This window comes from Lissotriton vulgaris, chromosome 5, assembly GCF_964263255.1.
Source record: "Lissotriton vulgaris chromosome 5, aLisVul1.2, whole genome shotgun sequence".
NCBI classification, from domain to species: domain Eukaryota; kingdom Metazoa; phylum Chordata; class Amphibia; order Caudata; family Salamandridae; genus Lissotriton; species Lissotriton vulgaris.
The window spans coordinates 2,020,468,430-2,020,496,266 of NC_141693.1; the positions used below are offsets into that span (position 1 = coordinate 2,020,468,430).

A 27,837-nucleotide genomic window follows, 5' to 3' on the forward strand; every position below is an offset into this window, starting at 1 on the left:
TACCTCTCTCCACTAATGATAGGAGCTACAAACCTACCTCTAGCACCTCCTACCAATGAAAGCAGCAGACACCTACCTCTCTCCACTAATGATAGGAGCTACAAACCTACCTCTAGCACCTCCTACCAATGGAAGCAGCAGACACCAACCTCTCTCCACTAATGATAGGAGCTAAAAACCTACCTCTAGCACCTCCTACCAATGGAAGCAGCAGACACCTACCTCTCTCCACTAATGATAGGAGCTAAAAACCTACCTCTAGCACCTCCTACCAATGGAAGCAGCAGACACCAACCTCTCTCCACTAATGATAGGAGCTAAAAACCTACCTCTTGCACCTCCTACCAATGGAAGGAGCAGACACCTACCTCTCTCCACTAATGATAGGAGCTAAAAACCTACCTCTAGCACCTCCTACCAATGGAAGCAGCAGACACCTACCTCTCTCCACTAATGATAGGAGCTACAAACCTACCTCTAGCACCTCCTACTAATGGAAGCAGCAGACACCTACCTCTCTCCACTAATGATAGGAGCTAAAAACCTACCTCTAGCACCTCCTACCAATGGAAGCAGCAGACACCAACCTCTCTCCACTAATGATAGGAGCTACAAACCTACATCTAGCACCTCCTACCAATGGAAGCAGCAGACACCTACCTCTCTCCACTAATGATAGGAGCTACAAACCTACCTCTAGCACCTCCTACCAATGGAAGCAGCAGACACCAACCTCTCTCCACTAATGATAGGAGCTACAAACCTACCTCTAGCACCTCCTACCAATGGAAGCAGCAGACACCTACCTCTCTCCACTAATGATAGGAGCTACAAACCTACCTCTAGCACCTCCTACCAATGGAAGCAGCAGACACCAACCTCTCTCCACTAATGATAGGAGCTACAAACCTACCTCTAGCACCTCCTACCAATGGAAGCAGCAGACACCTACCTCTCTCCACTAATGATAGGAGCTACAAACCTACCTCTAGCACCTCCTACCAATGGAAGCAGCAGACACCTACCTCTCTCCACTAATGATAGGAGCTAAAAACCTACCTCTAGCACCTCCTACCAATGGAAGCAGCAGACACCTACCTCTCTCCACTAATGATAGGAGCTACAAACCTACCTCTAGCACCTCCTACCAATGGAAGCAGCAGACACCTACCTCTCTCCACTAATGATAGGAGCTAAAAACCTACCTCTAGCACCTCCTACCAATGGAAGCAGCAGACACCTACCTCTCTCCACTAATGATAGGAGCTACAAACCTACCTCTTGCACCTCCTACCAATGGAAGGAGCAGACACCTACATCTCTCCACTAATGATAGGAGCTACAAACCTACCTCTAGCACCTCCTACCAATGGAAGGAGCAGACACCTACCTCTCTCCACTAATGATAGGAGCTACAAACCTACCTCTAGCACCTCCTACTAATGGAAGCAGCAGACACCTACCTCTCTCCACTAATGATAGGAGCTAAAAACCTACCTCTAGCACCTCCTACCAATGGAAGGAGCAGACACCTACCTCTCTCCACTAATGATAGGAGCTAAAAACCTACCTCTAGCACCTCCTACCAATGGAAGCAGCAGACACCAACCTCTCTCCACTAATGATAGGAGCTACAAACCTACCTCTAGCACCTCCTACCAATGGAAGCAGCAGACACCAACCTCTCTCCACTAATGATAGGAGCTAAAAACCTACCTCTAGCACCTCCTACCAATGGAAGCAGCAGACACCTACCTCTCTCCACTAATGATAGGAGCTAAAAACCTACCTCTAGCACCTCCTACCAATGGAAGCAGCAGACACCTACCTCTCTCCACTAATGATAGGAGCTACAAACCTACCTCTAGCACCTCCTACTAATGGAAGCAGCAGACACCAACCTCTCTCCACTAATGATAGGAGCTACAAACCTACCTCTAGCACCTCCTACCAATGGAAGCAGCAGACACCAACCTCTCTCCACTAATGATAGGAGCTACAAACCTACCTCTAGCACCTCCTACCAATGGAAGCAGCAGACACCTACCTCTCTCCACTAATGATAGGAGCTACAAACCTACCTCTAGCACCTCCTACCAATGGAAGCAGCAGACACCTACCTCTCTCCACTAATGATAGGAGCTACAAACCTACCTCTAGCACCTCCTACCAATGGAAGCAGCAGACACCTACCTCTCTCCACTAATGATAGGAGCTACAAACCTACCTCTAGCACCTCCTACCAATGGAAGCAGCAGACACCTACCTCTCTCCACTAATGATAGGAGCTAAAAACCTACCTCTAGCACCTCCTACCAATGGAAGCAGCAGACACCAACCTCTCTCCACTAATGATAGGAGCTAAAAACCTACCTCTAGCACCTCCTACCAATGGAAGCAGCAGACACCAACCTCTCTCCACTAATGATAGGAGCTAAAAACCTACCTCTAGCACCTCCTACCAATGGAAGCAGCAGACACCTACCTCTCTCCACTAATGATAGGAGCTACAAACCTACCTCTAGCACCTCCTACCAATGGAAGCAGCAGGCACCTACCTCTCTCCACTAATGATAGGAGCTACAAACCTACCTCTAGCACCTCCTACCAATGGAAGCAGCAGGCACCTACCTCTCTCCACTAATGATAGGAGCTAAAAACCTACCTCTTGCACCTCCTACCAATGGAAGCAGCAGACACCAACCTCTCTCCACTAATGATAGGAGCTAAAAACCTACCTCTAGCACCTCCTACCAATGGAAGCAGCAGACACCTACCTCTCTCCACTAATGATAGGAGCTAAAAACCTACCTCTAGCACCTCCTACCAATGGAAGCAGCAGACACCTACCTCTCTCCACTAATGATAGGAGCTACAAACCTACCTCTAGCACCTCCTACCAATGGAAGCAGCAGACACCTACCTCTCTCCACTAATGATAGGAGCTAAAAACCTACCTCTAGCACCTCCTACCAATGGAAGGAGCAGACACCTACCTCTCTCCACTAATGATAGGAGCTAAAAACCTACCTCTAGCACCTCCTACCAATGGAAGCAGCAGACACCTACCTCTATCCACTAATGATAGGAGCTACAAACCTACCTCTAGCACCTCCTACCAATGGAAGCAGCAGACACCTACCTCTCTCCACTAATGATAGGAGCTAAAAACCTACCTCTAGCACCTCCTACCAAGGGAAGCAGCAGACACCTACCTCTATCCACTAATGATAGGAGCTACAAACCTACCTCTAGCACCTCCTACCAATGGAAGCAGCAGACACCTACCTCTCTCCACTAATGATAGGAGCTAAAAACCTACCTCTAGCACCTCCTACCAATGGAAGCAGCAGACACCTACCTCTCTCCACTAATGATAGGAGCTAAAAACCTACCTCTAGCACCTCCTACTAATGGAAGCAGCAGACACCTACCTCTCTCCACTAATGATAGGAGCTAAAAACCTACCTCTAGCACCTCCTACTAATGGAAGCAGCAGACACCTACCTCTCTCCACTAATGATAGGAGCTAAAAACCTACCTCTAGCACCTCCTACCAATGGAAGCAGCAGACACCTACCTCTCTCCACTAATGATAGGAGCTACAAACCTACCTCTAGCACCTCCTACCAATGGAAGCAGCAGACACCAACCTCTCTCCACTAATGATAGGAGCTAAAAACCTACCTCTAGCACCTCCTACCAATGGAAGCAGCAGACACCAACCTCTCTCCACTAATGATAGGAGCTACAAACCTACCTCTAGCACCTCCTACCAATGGAAGCAGCAGACACCAACCTCTCTCCACTAATGATAGGAGCTAAAAACCTACCTCTAGCACCTCCTACTAATGGAAGCAGCAGACACCTACCTCTCTCCACTAATGATAGGAGCTACAAACCTACCTCTAGCACCTCCTACTAATGGAAGCAGCAGACACCTACCTCTCTCCACTAATGATAGGAGCTAAAAACCTACCTCTAGCACCTCCTACCACTGGAAGCAGCAGACACCTACCTCTCTCCACTAATGATAGGAGCTAAAAACCTACCTCTAGCACCTCCTACCAATGAAAGGAGCTAAAACCTACCTCTAGCACCTCCTACCAATGGAAGCAGCAGACACTAACCTCTCTCCACTAATGATAGGAGCTACAAACCTACCTCTAGCACCTCCTACCAATGGAAGCAGCAGACACCTACCTCTCTCCACTAATGATAGGAGCTACAAACCTACCTCTTGCACCTCCTACCAATGGAAGCAGCAGACACCTACCTCTCTCCACTAATGATAGGAGCTACAAACCTACCTCTAGCACCTCCTACCAATGGAAGCAGCAGACACCTACCTCTCTCCACTAATGATAGGAGCTACAAACCTACCTCTAGCACCTCCTACTAATGGAAGCAGCAGACACCTACCTCTCTCCACTAATGATAGGAGCTACAAACCTACCTCTAGCACCTCCTACTAATGGAAGCAGCAGACACCAACCTCTCTCCACTAATGATAGGAGCTAAAAACCTACCTCTAGCACCTCCTACCAATGGAAGGAGCAGACACCAACCTCTCTCCACTAATCATAGGAGCTAAAAACCTACCTCTAGCACCTCCTACTAATGGAAGCAGCAGACACCTACCTCTCTCCACTAATGATAGGAGCTACAAACCTACCTCTAGCACCTCCTACCAATGGAAGGAGCAGACACCTACCTCTCTCCACTAATGATAGGAGCTAAAAACCTACCTCTAGCACCTCCTACCAATGGAAGCAGCAGACACCAACCTCTCTCCACTAATGATAGGAGCTACAAACCTACCTCTAGCACCTCCTACCAATGGAAGCAGCAGACACCTACCTCTCTCCACTAATGATAGGAGCTACAAACCTACCTCTAGCACCTCCTACCAATGGAAGCAGCAGACACCTACCTCTCTCCACTAATGATAGGAGCTAAAAACCTACCTCTAGCACCTCCTACTAATGGAAGCAGCAGACACCTACCTCTCTCCACTAATGATAGGAGCTAAAAACCTACCTCTAGCACCTCCTACCAATGGAAGCAGCAGACACCTACCTCTCTCCACTAATGATAGGAGCTACAAACCTACCTCTAGCACCTCCTACCAATGGAAGCAGCAGACACCTACCTCTCTCCACCAATGATAGGAGCTAAAAACCTACCTCTAGCACCTCCTACTAATGGAAGCAGCAGACACCAACCTCTCTCCACTAATGATAGGAGCTACAAACCTACCTCTAGCACCTCCTACCAATGGAAGCAGCAGACACCAACCTCTCTCCACTAATGATAGGAGCTAAAAACCTACCTCTAGCACCTCCTACTAATGGAAGCAGCAGACACCTACCTCTCTCCACTAATGATAGGAGCTACAAACCTACCTCCAGCACCTCCTACTAATGGAAGCAGCAGACACCTACCTCTCTCCACTAATGATAGGAGCTAAAAACCTACCTCTAGCACCTCCTACCAATGGAAGCAGCAGACACCTACCTCTCTCCACTAATGATAGGAGCTAAAAACCTACCTCTAGCACCTCCTACCAATGGAAGCAGCAGACACCTACCTCTCTCCACTAATGATAGGAGCTAAAAACCTACCTCTAGCACCTCCTACTAATGGAAGCAGCAGACACCTACCTCTCTCCACTAATGATAGGAGCTAAAAACCTACCTCTAGCACCTCCTACCAATGAAAGGAGCTAAAACCTACCTCTAGCACCTCCTACCAATGGAAGCAGCAGACACTAACCTCTCTCCACTAATGATAGGAGCTACAAACCTACCTCTAGCACCTCCTACCAATGGAAGCAGCAGACACCTACCTCTCTCCACTAATGATAGGAGCTACAAACCTACCTCTTGCACCTCCTACCAATGGAAGCAGCAGACACCTACCTCTCTCCACTAATGATAGGAGCTACAAACCTACCTCTAGCACCTCCTACCAATGGAAGCAGCAGACACCTACCTCTCTCCACTAATGATAGGAGCTAAAAACCTACCTCTAGCACCTCCTACTAATGGAAGCAGCAGACACCTACCTCTCTCCACTAATGATAGGAGCTAAAAACCTACCTCTAGCACCTCCTACCAATGGAAGCAGCAGACACCTACCTCTCTCCACTAATGATAGGAGCTACAAACCTACCTCTAGCACCTCCTACCAATGGAAGCAGCAGACACCTACCTCTCTCCACTAATGATAGGAGCTAAAAACCTACCTCTAGCACCTCCTACTAATGGAAGCAGCAGACACCAACCTCTCTCCACTAATGATAGGAGCTACAAACCTACCTCTAGCACCTCCTACCAATGGAAGCAGCAGACACCAACCTCTCTCCACTAATGATAGGAGCTAAAAACCTACCTCTAGCACCTCCTACTAATGGAAGCAGCAGACACCTACCTCTCTCCACTAATGATAGGAGCTACAAACCTACCTCTAGCACCTCCTACTAATGGAAGCAGCAGACACCTACCTCTCTCCACTAATGATAGGAGCTAAAAACCTACCTCTAGCACCTCCTACCAATGGAAGCAGCAGACACCTACCTCTCTCCACTAATGATAGGAGCTAAAAACCTACCTCTAGCACCTCCTACCAATGGAAGCAGCAGACACCTACCTCTCTCCACTAATGATAGGAGCTAAAAACCTACCTCTAGCACCTCCTACTAATGGAAGCAGCAGACACCTACCTCTCTCCACTAATGATAGGAGCTAAAAACCTACCTCTAGCACCTCCTACCAATGAAAGGAGCTAAAACCTACCTCTAGCACCTCCTACCAATGGAAGCAGCAGACACTAACCTCTCTCCACTAATGATAGGAGCTACAAACCTACCTCTAGCACCTCCTACCAATGGAAGCAGCAGACACCTACCTCTCTCCACTAATGATAGGAGCTACAAACCTACCTCTTGCACCTCCTACCAATGGAAGCAGCAGACACCTACCTCTCTCCACTAATGATAGGAGCTACAAACCTACCTCTAGCACCTCCTACCAATGGAAGCAGCAGACACCTACCTCTCTCCACTAATGATAGGAGCTACAAACCTACCTCTAGCACCTCCTACTAATGGAAGCAGCAGACACCTACCTCTCTCCACTAATGATAGGAGCTACAAACCTACCTCTTGCACCTCCTACCAATGGAAGCAGCAGACACCTACCTCTCTCCACTAATGATAGGAGCTACAAACCTACCTCTAGCACCTCCTACTAATGGAAGCAGCAGACACCAACCTCTCTCCACTAATGATAGGAGCTAAAAACCTACCTCTAGCACCTCCTACCAATGGAAGGAGCAGACACCAACCTCTCTCCACTAATCATAGGAGCTAAAAACCTACCTCTAGCACCTCCTACTAATGGAAGCAGCAGACACCTACCTCTCTCCACTAATGATAGCTACAAACCTACCTCTAGCACCTCCTACCAATGGAAGGAGCAGACACCTACCTCTCTCCACTAATGATAGGAGCTAAAAACCTACCTCTAGCACCTCCTACCAATGGAAGCAGCAGACACCTACCTCTCTCCACTAATGATAGGAGCTACAAACCTACCTCTTGCACCTCCTACCAATGGAAGCAGCAGACACCTACCTCTCTCCACTAATGATAGGAGCTAAAAACCTACCTCTTGCACCTCCTACCAATGGAAGGAGCAGACACCTACCTCTCTCCACTAATGATAGGAGCTAAAAACCTACCTCTTGCACCTCCTACCAATGGAAGCAGCAGACACCTACCTCTCTCCACTAATGATAGGAGCTACAAACCTACCTCTAGCACCTCCTACCAATGGAAGCAGCAGACACCAACCTCTCTCCACTAATGATAGGAGCTACAAACCTACCTCTAGCACCTCCTACTAATGGAAGCAGCAGACACCAACCTCTCTCCACTAATGATAGGAGCTAAAAACCTACCTCTAGCACCTCCTACCAATGGAAGCAGCAGACACCAACCTCTCTCCACTAATGATAGGAGCTAAAAACCTACCTCTAGCACCTCCTACCAATGGAAGCAGCAGACACCAACCTCTCTCCACTAATGATAGGAGCTAAAAACCTACCTCTAGCACCTCCTACCAATGAAAACAGCAGACACCAACCTCTCTCCACTAATGATAGGAGCTAAAAACCTACCTCTAGCACCTCCTACTAATGGAAGGAGCAGACACCTACCTCTCTCCACTAATGATAGGAGCTACAAACCTACCTCTAGCACCTCCTACCAATGGAAGCAGCAGACACCAACCTCTCTCCACTAATGATAGGAGCTACAAACCTACCTCTTGCACCTCCTACCAATGGAAGCAGCAGACACCTACCTCTCTCCACTAATGATAGGAGCTACAAACCTACCTCTTGCACCTCCTACCAATGGAAGCAGCAGACACCTACCTCTCTCCACTAATGATCGGAGCTACAAACCTACCTCTTGCACCTCCTACCAATGGAAGGAGCAGACACCTACCTCTCTCCACTAATGATAGGAGCTACAAACCTACCTCTAGCACCTCCTACCAATGGAAGCAGCAGACACCTACCTCTCTCCACTAATGATAGGAGCTACAAACCTACCTCTAGCACCTCCTACCAATGGAAGCAGCAGACACCAACCACTCTCCACTAACGATAGGAGCTAAAAACCTACCTCTAGCACCTCCTACCAATGGAAGCAGCAGACACCAACCTCTCTCCACTAATGATAGGAGCTAAAAACCTACCTCTAGCACCTCCTACCAATGGAAGCAGCAGACACCTACCTCTCTCCACTAATGATAGGAGCTACAAACCTACCTCTAGCACCTCCTACCAATGGAAGCAGCAGACACCAACCTCTCTCCACTAATGATAGGAGCTACAAACCTACCTCTAGCACCTCCTACCAATGGAAGGAGCCAAAAACCTACCTCTCTCCACTAATGATAGGAGCTAAAAACCTACCTCTAGCACCTCCTACCAATGGAAGCAGCAGACACCTACCTCTCTCCACTAATGATAGGAGCTACAAACCTACCTCTAGCACCTCCTACCAATGGAAGCAGCAGACACCAACCTCTCTCCACTAATGATAGGAGCTACAAACCTACCTCTAGCACCTCCTACCAATGGAAGCAGCAGACACCTACCTCTCTCCACTAATGATAGGAGCTACAAACCTACCTCTAGCACCTCCTACCAATGGAAGCAGCAGACACCTACCTCTCTCCACTAATGATAGGAGCTACAAACCTACCTCTAGCACCTCCTACCAATGGAAGCAGCAGACACCTACCTCTCTCCACTAATGATAGGAGCTAAAAACCTACCTCTAGCACCTCCTACCAATGGAAGCAGCAGACACCTACCTCTCTCCACTAATGATAGGAGCTAAAAACCTACCTCTAGCACCTCCTACTAATGGAAGCAGCAGACACCAACCTCTCTCCACTAATGATAGGAGCTACAAACCTACCTCTAGCACCTCCTACTAATGGAAGCAGCAGATACCAACCTCTCTCCACTAATGATAGGAGCTAAAAACCTACCTCTAGCACCTCCTACCAATGGAAGGAGCAGACACCTACCTCTCTCCACTAATGATAGGAGCTACAAACCTACCTCTAGCACCTCCTACCAATGGAAGCAGCAGACACCAAGCTCTCTCCACTAATGATAGGAGCTACAAACCTACCTCTAGCACCTCCTACCAATGGAAGCAGCAGACACCAACCTCTCTCCACTAATGATAGGAGCTACAAACCTACCTCTAGCACCTCCTACCAATGGAAGGAGCAGACACCAACCTCTCTCCACTAATGATAGGAGCTAAAAACCTACCTCTAGCACCTCCTACCAATGGAAGCAGCAGACACCTACCTCTCTCCACTAATGATAGGAGCTACAAACCTACCTCTAGCACCTCCTACCAATGGAAGGAGCAGACACCAACCTCTCTCCACTAATGATAGGAGCTACAAACCTACCTCTAGCACCTCCTACCAATGGAAGGAGCCAAAAACCTACCTCTCTCCACTAATGATAGGAGCTAAAAACCTACCTCTAGCACCTCCTACTAATGGAAGCAGCAGACACCAACCTCTCTCCACTAATGATAGGAGCTAAAAACCTACCTCTAGCACCTCCTACTAATGGAAGCAGCAGACACCTACCTCTCTCCACTAATGATAGGAGCTACAAACCTACCTCTAGCACCTCCTACCAATGGAAGGAGCAGACACCTACCTCTCTCCACTAATGATAGGAGCTACAAACCTACCTCTAGCACCTCCTACCAATGGAAGCAGCAGACACCAACCTCTCTCCACTAATGATAGGAGCTACAAACCTACCTCTAGCACCTCCTACCAATGGAAGGAGCAGACACCTACCTCTCTCCACTAATGATAGGAGCTACAAACCTACCTCTAGCACCTCCTACCAATGGAAGCAGCAGACACCAACCTCTCTCCACTAATGATAGGAGCTAAAAACCTACCTCTAGCACCTCCTACCAATGGAAGCAGCAGACACCAACCTCTCTCCACTAATGATAGGAGCTACAAACCTACCTCTAGCACCTCCTACCAATGGAAGCAGCAGACACCTACCTCTCTCCACTAATGATAGGAGCTAAAAACCTACCTCTAGCACCTCCTACCAATGGAAGCAGCAGACACCTACCTCTCTCCACTAATGATAGGAGCTACAAACCTACCTCTTGCACCTCCTACCAATGGAAGCAGCAGACACCAACCTCTCTCCACTAATGATAGGAGCTACAAACCTACCTCTAGCACCTCCTACCAATGGAAGCAGCAGACACCAACCTCTCTCCACTAATGATAGGAGCTAAAAACCTACCTCTAGCACCTCCTACCAATGGAAGGAGCAGACACCTACCTCTCTCCACTAATGATAGGAGCTAAAAACCTACCTCTAGCACCTCCTACCAATGGAAGGAGCAGACACCAACCTCTCTCCACTAATGATAGGAGCTACAAACCTACCTCTTGCACCTCCTACCAATGGAAGCAGCAGACACCTACCTCTCTCCACTAATGATAGGAGCTAAAAACCTACCTCTAGCACCTCCTACTAATGGAAGCAGCAGACACCTACCTCTCTCCTGCTAATGGAAGGAGCTAAAAACCTACCTCTAGCACCTCCTACCAATGGAAGGAGCAGACACCTACCTCTCTCCACTAATGATAGGAGCTACAAACCTACCTCTAGCACCTCCTACCAATGGAAGGAGCAGACACCAACCTCTCTCCACTAATGATAGGAGCTACAAACCTACCTCTAGCACCTCCTACCAATGGAAGCAGCAGACACCTACCTCTCTCCACTAATGATAGGAGCTAAAAACCTACCTCTAGCACCTCCTACCAATGGAAGGAGCAGACACCTACCTCCCTCCACTAATGATAGGAGCTAAAAACCTACCTCTAGCACCTCCTACCAATGGAAGCAGCAGACACCTACCTCTCTCCACTAATGATAGGAGCTAAAAACCTACCTCTAGCACCTCCTACCAATGGAAGCAGCAGACACCTACCTCTCTCCACTAATGATAGGAGCTACAAACCTACCTCTTGCACCTCCTACCAATGGAAGGAGCAGACACCTACCTCTCTCCACTAATGATAGGAGCTAAAAACCTACCTCTAGCACCTCCTACCAATGGAAGCAGCAGACACCTACCTCTCTCCACTAATGATAGGAGCTAAAAACCTACCTCTAGCACCTCCTACCAATGGAAGCAGCAGACACCTACCTCTCTCCACTAATGATAGGAGCTACAAACCTACCTCTAGCACCTCCTACCAATGGAAGCAGCAGACACCTACCTCTCTCCACTAATGATAGGAGCTAAAAACCTACCTCTAGCACCTCCTACCAATGGAAGCAGCAGACACCTACCTCTCTCCACTAATGATAGGAGCTACAAACCTACCTCTTGCACCTCCTACCAATGGAAGGAGCAGACACCTACCTCTCTCCACTAATGATAGGAGCTAAAAACCTACCTCTAGCACCTCCTACCAATGGAAGCAGCAGACACCTACCTCTCTCCACTAATGATAGGAGCTAAAAACCTACCTCTAGCACCTCCTACCAATGGAAGGAGCAGACACCTACCTCTCTCCACTAATGATAGGAGCTAAAAACCTACCTCTAGCACCTCCTACCAATGGAAGCAGCAGACACCTACCTCTCTCCACTAATGATAGGAGCTACAAACCTACCTCTAGCACCTCCTACCAATGGAAGCAGCAGACACCAACCTCTCTCCACTAATGATAGGAGCTAAAAACCTACCTCTAGCACCTCCTACCAATGGAAGCAGCAGACACCAACCTCTCTCCACTAATGATAGGAGCTACAAACCTACCTCTAGCACCTCCTACCAATGGAAGCAGCAGACACCTACCTCTCTCCACTAATGATAGGAGCTACAAACCTACCTCTTGCACCTCCTACCAATGGAAGCAGCAGACACCAACCTCTCTCCACTAATGATAGGAGCTAAAAACCTACCTCTAGCACCTCCTACCAATGGAAGGAGCAGACACCTACCTCTCTCCACTAATGATAGGAGCTAAAAACCTACCTCTAGCACCTCCTACTAATGGAAGCAGCAGACACCAACCTCTCTCCACTAATGATAGGAGCTAAAAACCTACCTCTTGCACCTCCTACTAATGGAAGCAGCAGACACCTACCTCTCTCCACTAATGATAGGAGCTAAAAACCTACCTCTAGCACCTCCTACCAATGGAAGGAGCAGACACCTACCTCTCTCCACTAATGATAGGAGCTACAAACCTACCTCTAGCACCTCCTACCAATGGAAGGAGCAGACACCTACCTCTCTCCATTAATGATAGGAGCTAAAAACCTACCTCTAGCACCTCCTACCAATGGAAGCAGCAGACACCTACCTCTCTCCACTAATGATAGGAGCTACAAACCTACCTCTAGCACCTCCTACCAATGGAAGCAGCAGACACCAACCTCTCTCCACTAATGATAGGAGCTAAAAACCTACCTCTAGCACCTCCTACTAATGGAAGCAGCAGACACCAACCTCTCTCCACTAATGATAGGAGCTACAAACCTACCTCTTGCTCCTCCTACCAATGGAAGGAGCAGACACCTACCTCTCTCCACTAATGATAGGAGCTACAAACCTACCTCTAGCACCTCCTACCAATGGAAGCAGCAGACACCAACCTCTCTCCACTAATGATAGGAGCTAAAAACCTACCTCTAGCACCTCCTACCAATGGAAGCAGCAGACACCTACCTCTCTCCACTAATGATAGGAGCTACAAACCTACCTCTAGCACCTCCTACCAATGGAAGCAGCAGACACCTACCTCTCTCCACTAATGATAGGAGCTAAAAACCTACCTCTAGCACCTCCTACCAATGGAAGCAGCAGACACCAACCTCTCTCCACTAATGATAGGAGCTAAAAACCTACCTCTAGCACCTCCTACCAATGGAAGCAGCAGACACCTACCTCTCTCCACTAATGATAGGAGCTACAAACCTACCTCTAGCACCTCCTACCAATGGAAGCAGCAGACACCTACCTCTCTCCACTAATGATAGGAGCTAAAAACCTACCTCTAGCACCTCCTACCAATGGAAGCAGCAGACACCAACCTCTCTCCACTAATGATAGGAGCTAAAAACCTACCTCTTGCACCTCCTACCAATGGAAGCAGCAGACACCTACCTCTCTCCACTAATGATAGGAGCTAAAAACCTACCTCTAGCACCTCCTACCAATGGAAGCAGCAGACACCTACCTCTCTCCACTAATGATAGGAGCTACAAACCTACCTCTAGCACCTCCTACCAATGGAAGCAGCAGACACCAACCTCTCTCCACTAATGATAGGAGCTACAAACCTACCTCTAGCACCTCCTACCAATGGAAGCAGCAGACACCAACCTCTCTCCACTAATGATAGGAGCTACAAACCTACCTCTAGCACCTCCTACCAATGGAAGCAGCAGACACCAACCTCTCTCCACTAATGATAGGAGCTAAAAACCTACCTCTAGCACCTCCTACCAATGGAAGCAGCAGACACCTACCTCTCTCCACTAATGATAGGAGCTACAAACCTACCTCTAGCACCTCCTACCAATGGAAGCAGCAGACACCTACCTCTCTCCACTAATGATAGGAGCTAAAAACCTACCTCTAGCACCTCCTACCAATGGAAGCAGCAGACACCAACCTCTCTCCACTAATGATAGGAGCTACAAACCTACCTCTAGCACCTCCTACCAATGGAAGGAGCAGACACCAACCTCTCTCCACTAATGATAGGAGCTAAAAACCTACCTCTAGCACCTCCTACTAATGGAAGCAGCAGACACCTACCTCTCTCCACTAATGATAGGAGCTACAAACCTACCTCTTGCACCTCCTACCAATGGAAGGAGCAGACACCTACCTCTCTCCACTAATGATAGGAGCTAAAAACCTACCTCTAGCACCTCCTACCAATGGAAGCAGCAGACACCTACCTCTCTCCACTAATGATAGGAGCTACAAACCTACCTCTAGCACCTCTTACCAATGGAAGCAGCAGACACCTACCTCTCTCCACTAATGATAGGAGCTACAAACCTACCTCTAGCACCTCCTACCAATGGAAGCAGCAGACACCTACCTCTCTCCACTAATGATAGGAGCTAAAAACCTACCTCTAGCACCTCCTACCAATGGAAGCAGCAGACACCTACCTCTCTCCACTAATGATAGGAGCTACAAACCTACCTCTAGCACCTCCTACCAATGGAAGGAGCAGACACCAACCTCTCTCCACTAATGATAGGAGCTAAAAACCTACCTCTAGCACCTCCTACCAATGGAAGCAGCAGACACCTACCTCTCTCCACTAATGATAGGAGCTAAAAACCTACCTCTTGCACCTCCTACCAATGGAAGGAGCAGACACCTACCTCTCTCCACTAATGATAGGAGCTACAAACCTACCTCTAGCACCTCCTACTAATGGAAGCAGCAGACACCTACCTCTCTCCACTAATGATAGGAGCTAAAAACCTACCTCTAGCACCTCCTACCAATGGAAGGAGCAGACACCAACCTCTCTCCACTAATGATAGGAGCTACAAACCTACCTCTAGCACCTCCTACTAATGGAAGGAGCTAAAAACCTACCTCTAGCACCTCCTACAAATGGAAGAAGCCGACACCTACCCCTTCCCTGCTAATGGAAGGAGCTAAAACCTACCTCTAGTACCTCCTACCAATGAAAGGAGCTAAAACCTACCTCTTGCACCTCCTACCAATGGAAGGAGCAGACACCTACCTCTCTCCTGCTAATGGAAGGAGCTAAAACCTACCTCTATTATCTCCTACTAATGGAAGAAGCCGACACCTACCTCTCTCCTGCTAATGGAAGGAGCTAAAACCTACCTCTAGCACCTCCTACCAATCATAGGAGCCGACACCAACCTCTCTACGCTAATGGAAGGAGCTAAAACCTACCTCTAGCACCAACTACTAATGGAAGGAGCTAAAACCTACCTCTAGCACCAACTACCAATGGAAGGAGCTAAAACCTACCTCTTGCACCTCCTACCAATGGAAGGAGCAGACACGTACCTCTCTCCTGCTAATGGAAGGAGCTAAAACCTACCTCTAGCACCAACTACCAATGGAAGGAGCAGACACCAACCTCTCTCCACTAATGATAGGAGCTAAAACCTACCTCTAGCACCTCCTACCAATCATAGGAGCCGTCTCCAACCTCTCTACACTAATGGAAGGAGCTAAAACTTACCTCTAGCACCAACTACCAATGGAAGGAGCTAAAACCTACCTCTAGCTGCTCCTACCAATGGAAAGGGCTAACCCCTACATATGTCCTTGCATGATGATGGAAACGGGTGGCGCCGAACTTTATCGTCTCTCACGACGGTTGACACTTGGACAGCTGACACCTTCCTGTATCTCCTCCTACTGAGGGAAGGCGCGGACACCTAATTTTATCCAGTTCTACTGGGGCAAGAAGCAGACCTCTCCCTCGCTCCTCCTGTCCTGCTGATGTGGGCCCTCCTTTATCTCATTGCTCTCTCGATGGAAGAACCAGAGCTTTCCTTCTCTCCTCCTGACAGGTGCCCTCCTCTATCCGATTGTATTTGTCAAGATATCCGCATTACCATGGCAACGCTGACTGAACCTCAGCAAATGTAATCCCTCCTGAGGGGATGGGGTTAGCTAGTTGGAAGTCAGCACTGAGTCCCACAAGTAGTTATGCGGGTTTCCTTCTGTTGAGGGGGTGTCTGGGAGAACTTCCTCCTGGGTTGGAAGTGGTCTGATGGGTTTTTCTCACTTGTGGATGATGTAACTTCCATTGCATAGGAACACTGAGTTGGAGGTGTGGATCTGGCTTTCTCTAGCGTGTGTTACATCATCACCTGTCTGCTTCTTTCAGGATGTATGGCATTGTGTGTGCTACATACGAGAGTGCATCTCTAAGGATGTTCCGCCTGGGACGCACAGATACTATCCGCTCCGCCACAAAAGACGCCTTCAACTTCGTGACGACTATGGAGGATTCTGCGAAACAGGTGAGGGACTGATGCCTGCTGATGGGGATCTGTAGTGCATCAGATGAAGGGCAGTAGAGAGTTTGATGAACGCCTTTTATCAGAATGAGCTTAGCTGGTGGCGTTTGCCACTTGGGCATTGGACTTGAAAAATATCCTAACTGACTCTATCTTCTTCGTTGTAGAACTTGGAAAAAGTGGATTTGTTGAGAAAAGCTGTGCAGGCTCACCGGTCATATACAGACAAGGTGAGTGCAGGCGCAAATGGACCTGGCACATACAAATCTGGTAAGCTCAGGCGGACGTGAACCAGGTATATACTAATAGGGTTGCCACCTGGCCGATTTTGTACCGACATGACCAGTATTATTATAATGTCCGAGTTGGTACCAAAATTAGAAAAATCACCTAAAGCCTGTATTTTTCTCGTTATCAATACATCCTTTAAACAGTAAATGTAAGACGAAAACTCTTTAAAATGTGTTTTACAGCTGCGTATATGATTGCTGACTGGTACTTAAAGTAAACTATGACGGAAAGGACATATTAATGATGAAGAAGACCAATTTCATATAAAGTTCTGCTCAAGAGTCATGTACGAACCTTTGCAGAATGTTAAAGCATGAACAAGTGGCTGGTATTTTTCTCTGGCAAAGGTGGCAACCATGTATGCAGGCTTACAGAGAAATGAGAAGTATCGTCCTGTGAGGATTGGACATATGTATGTGGACAAGGGAGAAGCTGCAATTCAATGAGTACAAATTTGATAAGTATTTATATGAGTGTTAGAGACGAGCTGAGTCCTCAGACACGGTAAGTAAGAGCACATTGAATGTGTGCACTTAGTGTACCAGTATGATCCACGGTAGTACACACCTGCCGCACCTGCGCAAAGTGTGAAGAGATGCAGTGTGCATTGGGGCGCTCCGAGTGAGAAGGCACAGTCTGCATAGGTGCACGCAGTGTATAGAGACTCAGTTTGCATTGGTGCGCTCAGTGTTTAGAGAAGCAGTTTGCATAGGTACACGCAGTGTATAGTGCTACAATTTACATTGGTGGGCCAAGCGTGTAGCGATGTAGTCTGCATAGGTGCATGCAGTGTATAGTGATGCATAGTTTGCATTGGTGTGCTCATTGTGTAGAGATTCAGTCTGCATAGGTGCACTCTGTGGATCGAGACACGGTTGCATTGGTGCTCTCAGTATGTAGGGGCGCAGTCTGGATTCGAGCTCGCAGTGTGTAGAGACGCAGTCTACATTGGTGCGCTCAGTGTGCTGAGACTTAGTCTGTATAGTTGCACGCGCTGTATTGAGACGCAGTCTGCATTGGTGTGCTCAGTGAATAGAGAAAATTATCCAGTATTGGGGTATCTTTCATAGATTCACATGCCTGAATCATTCCCCGTCGCCGAGGCGGGAGTCCCACGGTAAATAGAAAAGTAGTGCCAAGAGTAAATAATAGTAGTAGGCTAAAAGAAAAAGCCTAAGGCCTAAGTCTTAGTAGCCTATCTACATCATTATAGTAAAAAGAAACAAAGATTGGTCCCAGCCAATCAGCTGCTAGCACCCTCTAGAACCTTCCAAGCAGAGGCAGTTCTCCTCAGATTTTCACCGCTCGTTGTGTGTGAAGGGAGTCTCCCTGAGCTCTGCTCAGTTTCTTCAACTATTACTTCTTTTGGATGATACAAGATTATACTTAATTTCTCTGACCCTGGCACTAATGAGGCAGTAATATGGCAGAGTGGAAGAAAACAAGGTAATAGACTACGAAATATGTCTAACCTTTTCCTCAAAAACTCTCACGTTCTGAGGGATGAGGCTTTTATTGGGACTACAGAGACTTAAATCTGTCACTTCTGATGAGGACAACGAGGATTCCTTCAGCTCATAAGAGAGTTCAAAGGGAGAGGTTGCACCAGGAGCCTTCAGAGGGTGCCCAAAAAAGCCATAAAAAACTTACCTTGAGTCTTCATAAGGCACTTCTCTCAGAGAGAGGCAATTGGAAAAAACTTCCTCAGAGGCAGATCCTACAACTCCCTTTTCATCCCTGACACTACATCAGGGAAATCCTCATAACCTGGCAATAAGGAGTCTATAACAAAGCTCCATGCCTACTATTACTGCCTCACCAATATTGACCTCATCTACGATGGCCTCGTCTACTATTGCCTCCTATGACTGTCGTCTACGAGGGTAGTCTACGACAGCCTCATATCTATGACGGTCGTCGATGACTACCTCATCTACGACGGTCATCGACGACGGCTTCATCTACGACAGTCGTCGTCAATGGCCTCGTTTACGACAGTCGTCTACGACTGTCTCATCTACGATGGTCGTCGACGGCGGTTTCATCTTCGACGGTCGTTGACGAAGGCCTCATCTACGACGGTCGTCGACGACGGCCTAATCTACGACGGTCGTCGACGACGGCCTCATCTACGACTGTCGTCGACGATGGCCTCATCTACGATGTCCATCTACAACAGCCTCGTCTATGATGGTCTCACCCATGAATGGCCTCCTCTACGATGGCCTCATCTACAATGGCATTGCCTAGGACAGCCTCATCTCAATGACAACCTCATCTACAATGGTCATCTACGATTGCCTCATCTATGATTGCCTCATCTGCGGATGGTGTAACCTATGATTGCCTCATCTATGATGGTATTGTCTATGACGGTCATCTACGACAGCCTCATCATCTATGTATGGCTTCATCCACGAATGACCAAATCTATGAATGGCCATCATAGGATTGCCTTATCTATGATTGCCTCCTCTACGGATGGCCTCACCTATGATTGCCTCATCTCTGATGGTATTGTCTATGACGGTCGTCTACGACAGCCTTATCTAGGATGGTTGTTCATGACGGTCATCTATGACGACGGCCTCATCTGCGATAACCTTGCCTACATAACCATGTCTACGACAGCCTAGTCTACAATGAGATCATCTACGATGGCCTCATCTATGACTGCATCCTGTACATAATTTAATGCCGCGGGCATCAGCTAGATTTCAATTGCCAGTTACAGTCTAACAGACAGAATGTGTCCTTCATGATTTCAAGGAAGAGTCCAGGAAGATCACGAGAGCGGTACCTATAATAGACTACATTGATTCCGGCAGTTGCTTCCGCGCATAGAAAAGAAATACCGTGCACCTGCTAACAGCCGATCCTGTCTGATTAGCCACCCTCGGCCAGATTCAGTAATTTCACAGGCCGTCCAGAAGCGATCTAAAAATCCTGTAACGCCTATCACCACACGGCCTGACAAGGAAGGACGTCGTCTGGACCTTATAAGCAAAAAATTCTCTACTATGGCAGCAGACTCTATTAGAGCTGCCAATTTTCTAGCCATAATCGGCTGTTATGACCGTCAAATGTGGTCAGACATGGCGAGTCTCATTGACCTCCTTCCTGAGGACCAAAGGCAGGGAGCAAGAAAGATTCTGTTGGAAGGAGAACATGCCGCATTGGAAACTATAGATTGCGCCTTGGCCATCGTGAACACCAACTTCCGTCAGCTAGCAGGGGCTGCAGTGCTTAAACGCTAGGGATGGCTTAAAGCTACTACTTTCAGACCTGAGGGGCAAACAAAGATTCTAGACATGGCCTATGATGGAGAGTCTTTGTAATGTAAAATGTAATGTAAAAAGAATTTATAAAGCGCGACTAACACCTGACGGTTTCTTGGCGCTGGGAGCAAAGAAAGAAAAGAAACAGACAGTACCTGGGGCTGAGAAGATTAGTTGTAGGCTATGCGAAACAGGTGGGTTTTTAGAAGGGACCTGTAGTGGGTTAGGGGGGAAGCCAGTCTTAAGGCTAGGGGGAGGGCGTTCCAGAAGGAAGGGGCAAGGAATGAGAACCTTAGTCCTCCCTGTTTTTTACGTTTAAAGGTCGGGATCTGGAGTAGGGCCAGGTGGGCGGAGCGGAGGTTGCGAGAGGAAACATATGGATACAAGAGTGAGGAAATGAACAAAGGGCCTGTACCAGCAAGGGACTTAAAGATAAAGCAGCCCAGTTTGAATTGACACCGCTCAATGACAGGGAGCCAGTGAAGAGATTTTAAAAGGGGCGTACGTGTTGGTGTTTGGGTTGGTAATGAATGAGCCGTGCTGCCTGGTTCTGCACCAGTTGTAGCCTCTTTAGTTGGTATGCCGGTATGCCAACATAAAGAGAGTTGGCATAGTCTATCCTGGAGATGACTAGCGCCAATAAGGCCAGGGTGAGAGCTTCGGTGGTCAAGAAGCGGGCAATCTTACGAATTTTTCTCAACTGAAAAAAACTGGAGGACACCACCGCACTAATCTGGGATTTCATCGTAAGGTCATTACTAATGATGATCCCAAGGCTCTTCACTGAGCTGACAGGATTAGGGGGGGTGCCCAACCTTGTGGGCCAGAAGGTGGAGTTCCAGGGGTTAGTTGTACCCCCGACAAGTAGAAGTTTGGTAAACATATTGATGAGGCCCTTTTAGCTATAAAAACTGACACGGATACCGCACGGTCATTAGGCACCTTTCAATACGGGCACGGATCTTTCAGAGGAGCGAGAGGACATGGTTTTTCATCAAGAGGAGGATACCAAAACCAACAGAATAGGCATTATCAATCCCAGTATAGACCGCCTTACAGCCAGACATCATACCGTCAATAGTCTACGACTAGTTTCTCCCGTCAGGGTGGTCGAAAGAGATCACAGTATCAAGGCCGAGACACTAACAGGAAGCAGTGATCTCCACAGTGTGCCAACCATTTTACCCTCCGTACCCGTGGGCACGAAGATTTCAACTTTTGTTCACAAGTGGCAGGAAATAACATCAGACCAATGGGTTGTAGACCTAGTAACCAATGGCCACACCCTGGAATTCATCAAACAGCCACCTACTGCTCCGCCCAGGGGGTCCCCCTCGTCATCACGAGATATTGAGTTGTTTAAATAAAGGAGATTTTATGGCTTCTCTGGATATGGAAGACGTGTATTTCCACATACCTATCCACCCCAAACATTACAAATATCTTTGCTTTCAAGTTGCTGGCGCCCATTATCAGTTCAAAGTGCTCCCGTTTGGTCTGAAATCAGCACCAAGAATCTTCACAAAGTGCTTGGCACCAGTGGCAGCAGCATTGAGATCTCGAGGAATACAAGTATTCCCTTATCTAGACGATTGGCTACTCAAAGGTCCTTCGGAACACGAAACCAAGATTGCCACAGCAGAATGTACCCATCTTTCCTCTTCTCTGGGGCTGATTCTCAACGACAGCAAATCACAGTTACATTCTCTCCAAGTCATGTTTTTTCTCGGAGCAAGGTTAGACACGGTCCAGTGCAAAGCATTCTTGTGTCACGGCCGCCAGCTGCGTCTTCAAAAATTGGCAAGGTTAATTTAAAAAAGGTCCGTTTCAGTCCGAATGTTTGCTTCGCTCCTAATGATGTGCTCTTCAGCGATACATCTCATACCCTTGGCACGGCTCAAAATGAGACATCTTCAGGAGGAACTGCAGCTTCAATGGCAACACACCATGGGTTCTTTCAACAATACCATGAAGGTCACTCCGCGCACAATAAATTCTCCAAATTGGTGGTCGCAGACAGAGAATCTAACCCAGGGTCTCACGTTCCTACAGACTATTCCAGATTTAGTTTTAACAACCGATGCCTCGTTGAAGGACGGGGAGGTCATCTGCAAGATTTGCAGATTCAGGGAAGATGATCTCAAAGACAAAAACAGCAGATCAACAGGCTGGAGCTCCGTGTCATTTTTCTGTCTCTCCAATCATTCCCCCTGAGCATTGCGGGTTCCTCTGTGCTAGTCCAGACCAACAATACCATCAGCATGTATTATATCAACAAACAAGGAGGAACGAAATCAGCTACGCTCTCACAAGAGGCTCAGGAATTGTGGGAATGGGTCACATTCCATAAGATAGCCCTGAGAGCCGAACACATCAGTGGTCTCCACAAAACCCTGGCGGACACGCTGAGCATGTCTCAGTCGGACTGTCACGAGTGAAAGCTGAAACAGGAACAGGCGAACACAGTGTTCCAGGCTTGGGGCAAACCAGCACTGGATTTATTCGCAACGAGAGGGATCAAGAAATGCCGATATTATGCCAGCAGGTTCCCTCAAATGGAATCCTGAGGGAATGCCCTGTCCATGCGATGGCCAGGGATTTGCGCGTACGCTTTTCCCCCCATACCTTTGATTCCAAAGGTGCTCCGCAAGATGAAGCTGGAAGGTTGCCATCTAATTCTGATTGCACCCCGTTGGCCAAGACAGTATTGTTGTCTAATTGTTTGCCAACGTGTATAAACTCAATAGAAACCATATCAGTCAATATTAAGTCCTTTAAACTCTTAATAGTTGTTGATAGGCGCAATATATTTGCCCTATTCAAGATGTCTTGTCCCCCTTTTAACTTATGTAGGAGGCTGGCTTACTATATGGTGAACACTTATTGAAGTGATGCACCTTGCACTAATCCAGACACCCCTTATGGTGATTTTAGCTGCCTTTGATAACCTTTGAAAGCTCTCAAAGTGGTAGCTGTGGAGAGCAGCCTTCAGGCTTATCTTGAATGAGAGTTAAGCAGCTTGTTTTACCAGTTTAATCATGTAGTGTAGGTTAAACGAAAAAGAATCACATTGGCTCCCTGTAAGGGATAGGATTAGTTTTAAATCTCTCTGTGTTGCTCATCAGGCATTCTGGGAAACTGGCCCAGCAATTAGTCGTCCCTTAATCACCCCTTACCTCCCCAGCAGACAGCTACGGTCTACCAATGCTTTCTGTGCTGTCGTGCCAAGAGTTAAACGGTCCAGAACAGGAGGTCGTTCCTTTTCCCTGAATGTGGCCAGGCTTTGGAACGGTCTACCCCTATTTCTCAGGTCCAATTCAGATCTTACCTCTTTTAGGAAGCACCTGAAAACTTTTTTTGTTCAATAAATAGATTTGTTTCTTCCTGTTTCTGTCACTCACCCAGTTGTCTATACATTGTTAGCTTTAGCGCTTGGACGCCTCTGGGCAGCTATTTGCACTTTATAAAACACATTTTCATTTCATTTCATTTCATTTCACTGTTTATATAAAAATTCTTCTATTTATTACACAACACTCACTGACACATTGGTATATCTCCTACCTGTAGAAAGCAAAACAAATACACAATAATACTTCAATTGTAATATGGTAAGTAGCACAAAATACAGTGGTCGCCAGGTAGGAGACCAAACCATATATTAAGAAAGTGGAATGCGAAGTTGAAGCTAAACGGGGATAAAACGGAGGTTCTTCTTCTTGGAAGAAATAAAGAGCTCTGGAGCCCCTTACACTGGCCAGCAGAGATGGGTAATCTTCCCATCCCAGCCACTCAAGTAAGGAACCTAGGAGTCATTATCGACAATACTTTGTCGATGAAGCAGCAGGCAAATAAAGTCGCTGGCCTCTGCTTCACCATAATAAAATGGCTAAAGAAAATTATTTGGATGTTGCCCCAAAACACCCAAAAGACCGTAGTCAATGCACTAATAACATCACGCATTGACTACGGTAACATTCTTTACTTGGGTTCAAATCTTGCAGTGATAAAACGACTCCAAATGATCCAAAACGCGGCTGCACGACTCCTGTGTCAGATCCCAAAGTTTGAGAGAATATCTAAACATCTGAATGACCTACATTGGCTCAGGATAGAACATCGGATCAGCTTTAAAACCCTGACATATATGTTTAAAATTAAAACCAGAACTGCACCCGCCTACCTACAAACCCTGGCTTGTCCCTACCTTCCAACAAGAAATCTCCGATCTCTAACAGCAGCAAATTTTGCTATTCTTAGATTTAAACTCCAAAAAACGGGAGGGCGTTCTTTTGCTGTGAGAGGGCCCACTCTATGGAACTCACTTCCCCCTCAGATCCGGAAAGAAGAGAGCTATACGAAATTCCGGAAATATGTAAAAACCTGGCTGTTCCAGAAACAACTGCAGTAATACTACAATTTGGCAACTTTCCTTCTATCTGATCAAATGACTCAGGCGCCGGGAAACCCTTTTTGGGTAGCTGTAGCGCCATACAAATTTAAAAAATAAATAAATAAATAAATAAAGGAGGACAGGACTTGGACCAGACGACACGGAGGAGCCGATGAGACACGGAACCACCCAAGGTAAGTACCCAGGAACCACACAGAGGCCGTGTGCAAAGTGGAAACACGGCCGCGTGACCAATGAAAGTCAATGGAGAAGTCGTGGTTGCAGTTTTTCAGAATAAGGACCCTTCCCAAAGGGAAGCTCTGAAGCTGGGGAACCGGGTTCGAGTCTCTGCAGGAACGCTCAACATCCTGTGATTCTGGGCAAATCACTTTATCTCCCCGTGCCGAACCAAAATTCAATGGGTCCATCTGTAACGTAACTGGTGCTCATGTAAAGCACCTTGGTACCTTCAGGTCAAGTTCGCACTATATAAAACAAAAAAAAGTTAAAAAAAAGGATGTGGTGAGGATGCTGTACTTGGCAGGAAGAGATACTGGTGCTGAAGCTTCTTGTTGCCCGAAAATCTCTGGAGTGCAGAGCCAACCAACCTTGGCAATGGCAAGTCGACGCAGTGCACAGGGGTTTGGTCCCAGCAGTTATGATGAGGGTTACTGGCCTTAAAATTGCAGAGAGGACAGGTCAGGCTTCAAGGGAGTTGCAGAACCACCACCTGTGTTGCCGAACCTCGGGACAGAAAGTCCGAGGGATTTCAGGAGCAGCAGACATGTCCATTTTGTTGCGATGCCTACAGATGCAGGGAAGTTACTCCTTCACTCCAGGGAAGATCACTTCAGGTGTCCTTGATTCCCATAGGTCTAGTAAAGATCCTGGTAGAAGCACAGACACAGACGATGAAGAAGACTTGCAGAACAGCGACACCAGGAGGAGTCTTCCTTGGTGCAGTCTCGGTTCCAGGCAAAGTCTAAGTGTCCAGACTGTCGAACTAGGAACCACCCACAGGTAAGCCCTTGAGTACGATAGGAAAAGGGTTGGAACGACTCGGGTATCACCCCAGATGAGGGGCTGGACAGAGAAGAGGATACTCCCACATCCTTTGTCCATTTTCGCACCAGAGCTCACGTGAGCCAAGAGCTCCCTGAACTGTTTCCAACTGGAGTATGCAAAGAGGGCACCAAATGTGCCCTTCAAAGCAGTCTGGTGGCGCTGGCAGCACCCCCACCCCAGCCCAATACACTAAGTCCTGTCTGGAAGGTGGTCACCCTTCCCTAGGACAGAAAACCTATTGTCCTACCTTCCCCTGCTCAAGCTTGGCTCAGCAGCAGGAGGGCAGAATCGTGTCTGTGGTCGGCAGCAGCGCTAGCTTGCTGTCAGACCCTGGAAGGGTGTTACCAGTAGCACAGGGGGAGGTTCCCAAAGGTAGCCCCAACAGTATATGGGATCATACTTCCATCACTGGAATCAGTGTTTTATTTATTTATTTATTCATTTTGAAAGTTTTATATAGCGCGAACAGGATCTTTGCAGATATCAGAGCGCTTAACATGGCTGGGAATGCCAGCAAGAGAGTGGGGTTACACATAAGTAGTACAGCAAATCAATAGTACAAGTATAACAGTTAAATGTGTGCATAGATAGTCAGTGGCGTCAATAATACAGGTGAAATACATAGTCCTAGAGTTCGAACCGCGAATTAAATGTGTGCGTAGATAGTTAGTAGCGACAATAATTCAGGTGAAATACATAATCACGGTGTTACTCCAACTCAAAATGGCTCAAGGTGAAATACATAGTCATAGAGATCGAACAAAGTAATACAGGTCAGAGTAGGGTCTTTCCAAATCCAAGCTAATAGGTCAAGTGTATTTGGCCATAAAAATAGCTTTTACTTCTTTCTTAAAGAGTGTGAAGGAGGAGATGAGCCTGGTTTCAGGAGGGAGTGAGTTCCAGATCCTGGGTGCCATTCCTGAGAAAGAGCGTTTACAGGTTTTTGCCTTCCGGAATCTTCAAGGTTTTAGCAGAAGATTGTCTGTGCCTTGAGTGTTTCTAGAGCCGCCAGAGATTGACAGCTTCTGAGTGAGGTATCCGGGAGAGCTCAGATGTAGAGCCTTGTGTGTCATGCAGGCGATTTTCAAATGTATTCTGGCTTCAAAAGGCAGCCAGTCCAGCATTTTCAGATCAGGTGTGATGTGCAAGTGTTTTTTTGATCCAGTGATGAGTCTGGCTGCAGCGTTTAGAGAGGCTCTTAGGGGTGCAGTGCTGGTTAACGGGAGACCGCAGAGGGCGGTGCTGCCGTATTCAATTCGTGGGATTACTAAAGCTTGTACTGCAGTTTGGAAGTCTTTGGCTGGTAGGAAGGGTTTAAGTTTCCTCAATGTATTGATTTGGAAGTTCGCTCCCTTAGTGGCTTTGCTGATATGCTGCTGCATGTTAAGGTTGGAGTCGAGGGTTATGCCTAAAGATTTCGCTGAGTCCACTATGATGGGTTGGACATTGAGTGCCGTTAACTGTTTAAGCCAGGTTTGCGTGATGGGGATCTTCGCGGGAGGTGAGATCAGAAGGAATTCTGTTTTCAGAGCATTGAGTTTGAGATGATTATCAGCAAGCCAGGATTGGGTGCTTCTAATCGTAGAGTTCAGTAGTAAAATGTCGTTGGGGGATTGTAATTTGAGATATAGTTGGGTGTCATCTGCGTACATGTGAAAAAGTACATTGGATGCTTGAAGCAAGGTGGTGAGAGGTTCCATAACTAGGTTGAACAGGGTTGGTGATAGGGAAGATCCTTGGGGGACGCCTAACGACACAGGTATTGGAGAGGACATCAGGTTGTTACTCTTGAATTTCTGCGACCTGTTGTGTAAAAAGGAGGTGAACCACTTGAGAACAGTCCCAGAAAGACCCATTCTTGTGCTCAGAAGATCGAGTAATTTCTCGTGTTTGACAGTGTCGAATGCCGAAGAGAGATCAAGCAGGATGAGGAGGCAGGTATCACCTTGATCTAGGATTTGGAGGGCGTCGTCAATTATGTGAGTCATAGCAGTTTCAGTGCTGTGTCCTGCCCGGAAGCCTGATTGATGCGGGTTGAGGAGATCAAACAGGTCGATGTGTTTAGTCAGTTGTAAGTGAACGCATTTTTCCAATAATTTGGCGAGAGTGGGAATATTGGTAATGGGACGGTAGTTGTTTAGGTCGGACGGGTCGGCAGTAGGTTTC

General features: G+C 47.4%; 1 protein-coding gene across 1 annotated transcript in view; it reads left to right on the forward strand.

Annotated features, from left to right (window-relative positions):
• Positions 1-27,837, forward strand: part of CRAT (carnitine O-acetyltransferase) — a 336,972-nt gene that overhangs the window by 289,435 nt on the left and 19,700 nt on the right. Inside the window, exons 11-12 of the mRNA XM_086924849.1 lie at positions 16,512-16,647; positions 16,812-16,874. Coding sequence (XP_086780975.1) covers positions 16,512-16,647; positions 16,812-16,874 — 199 coding nt within the window. The remainder of the gene's footprint in view (positions 1-16,511; positions 16,648-16,811; positions 16,875-27,837) is intronic.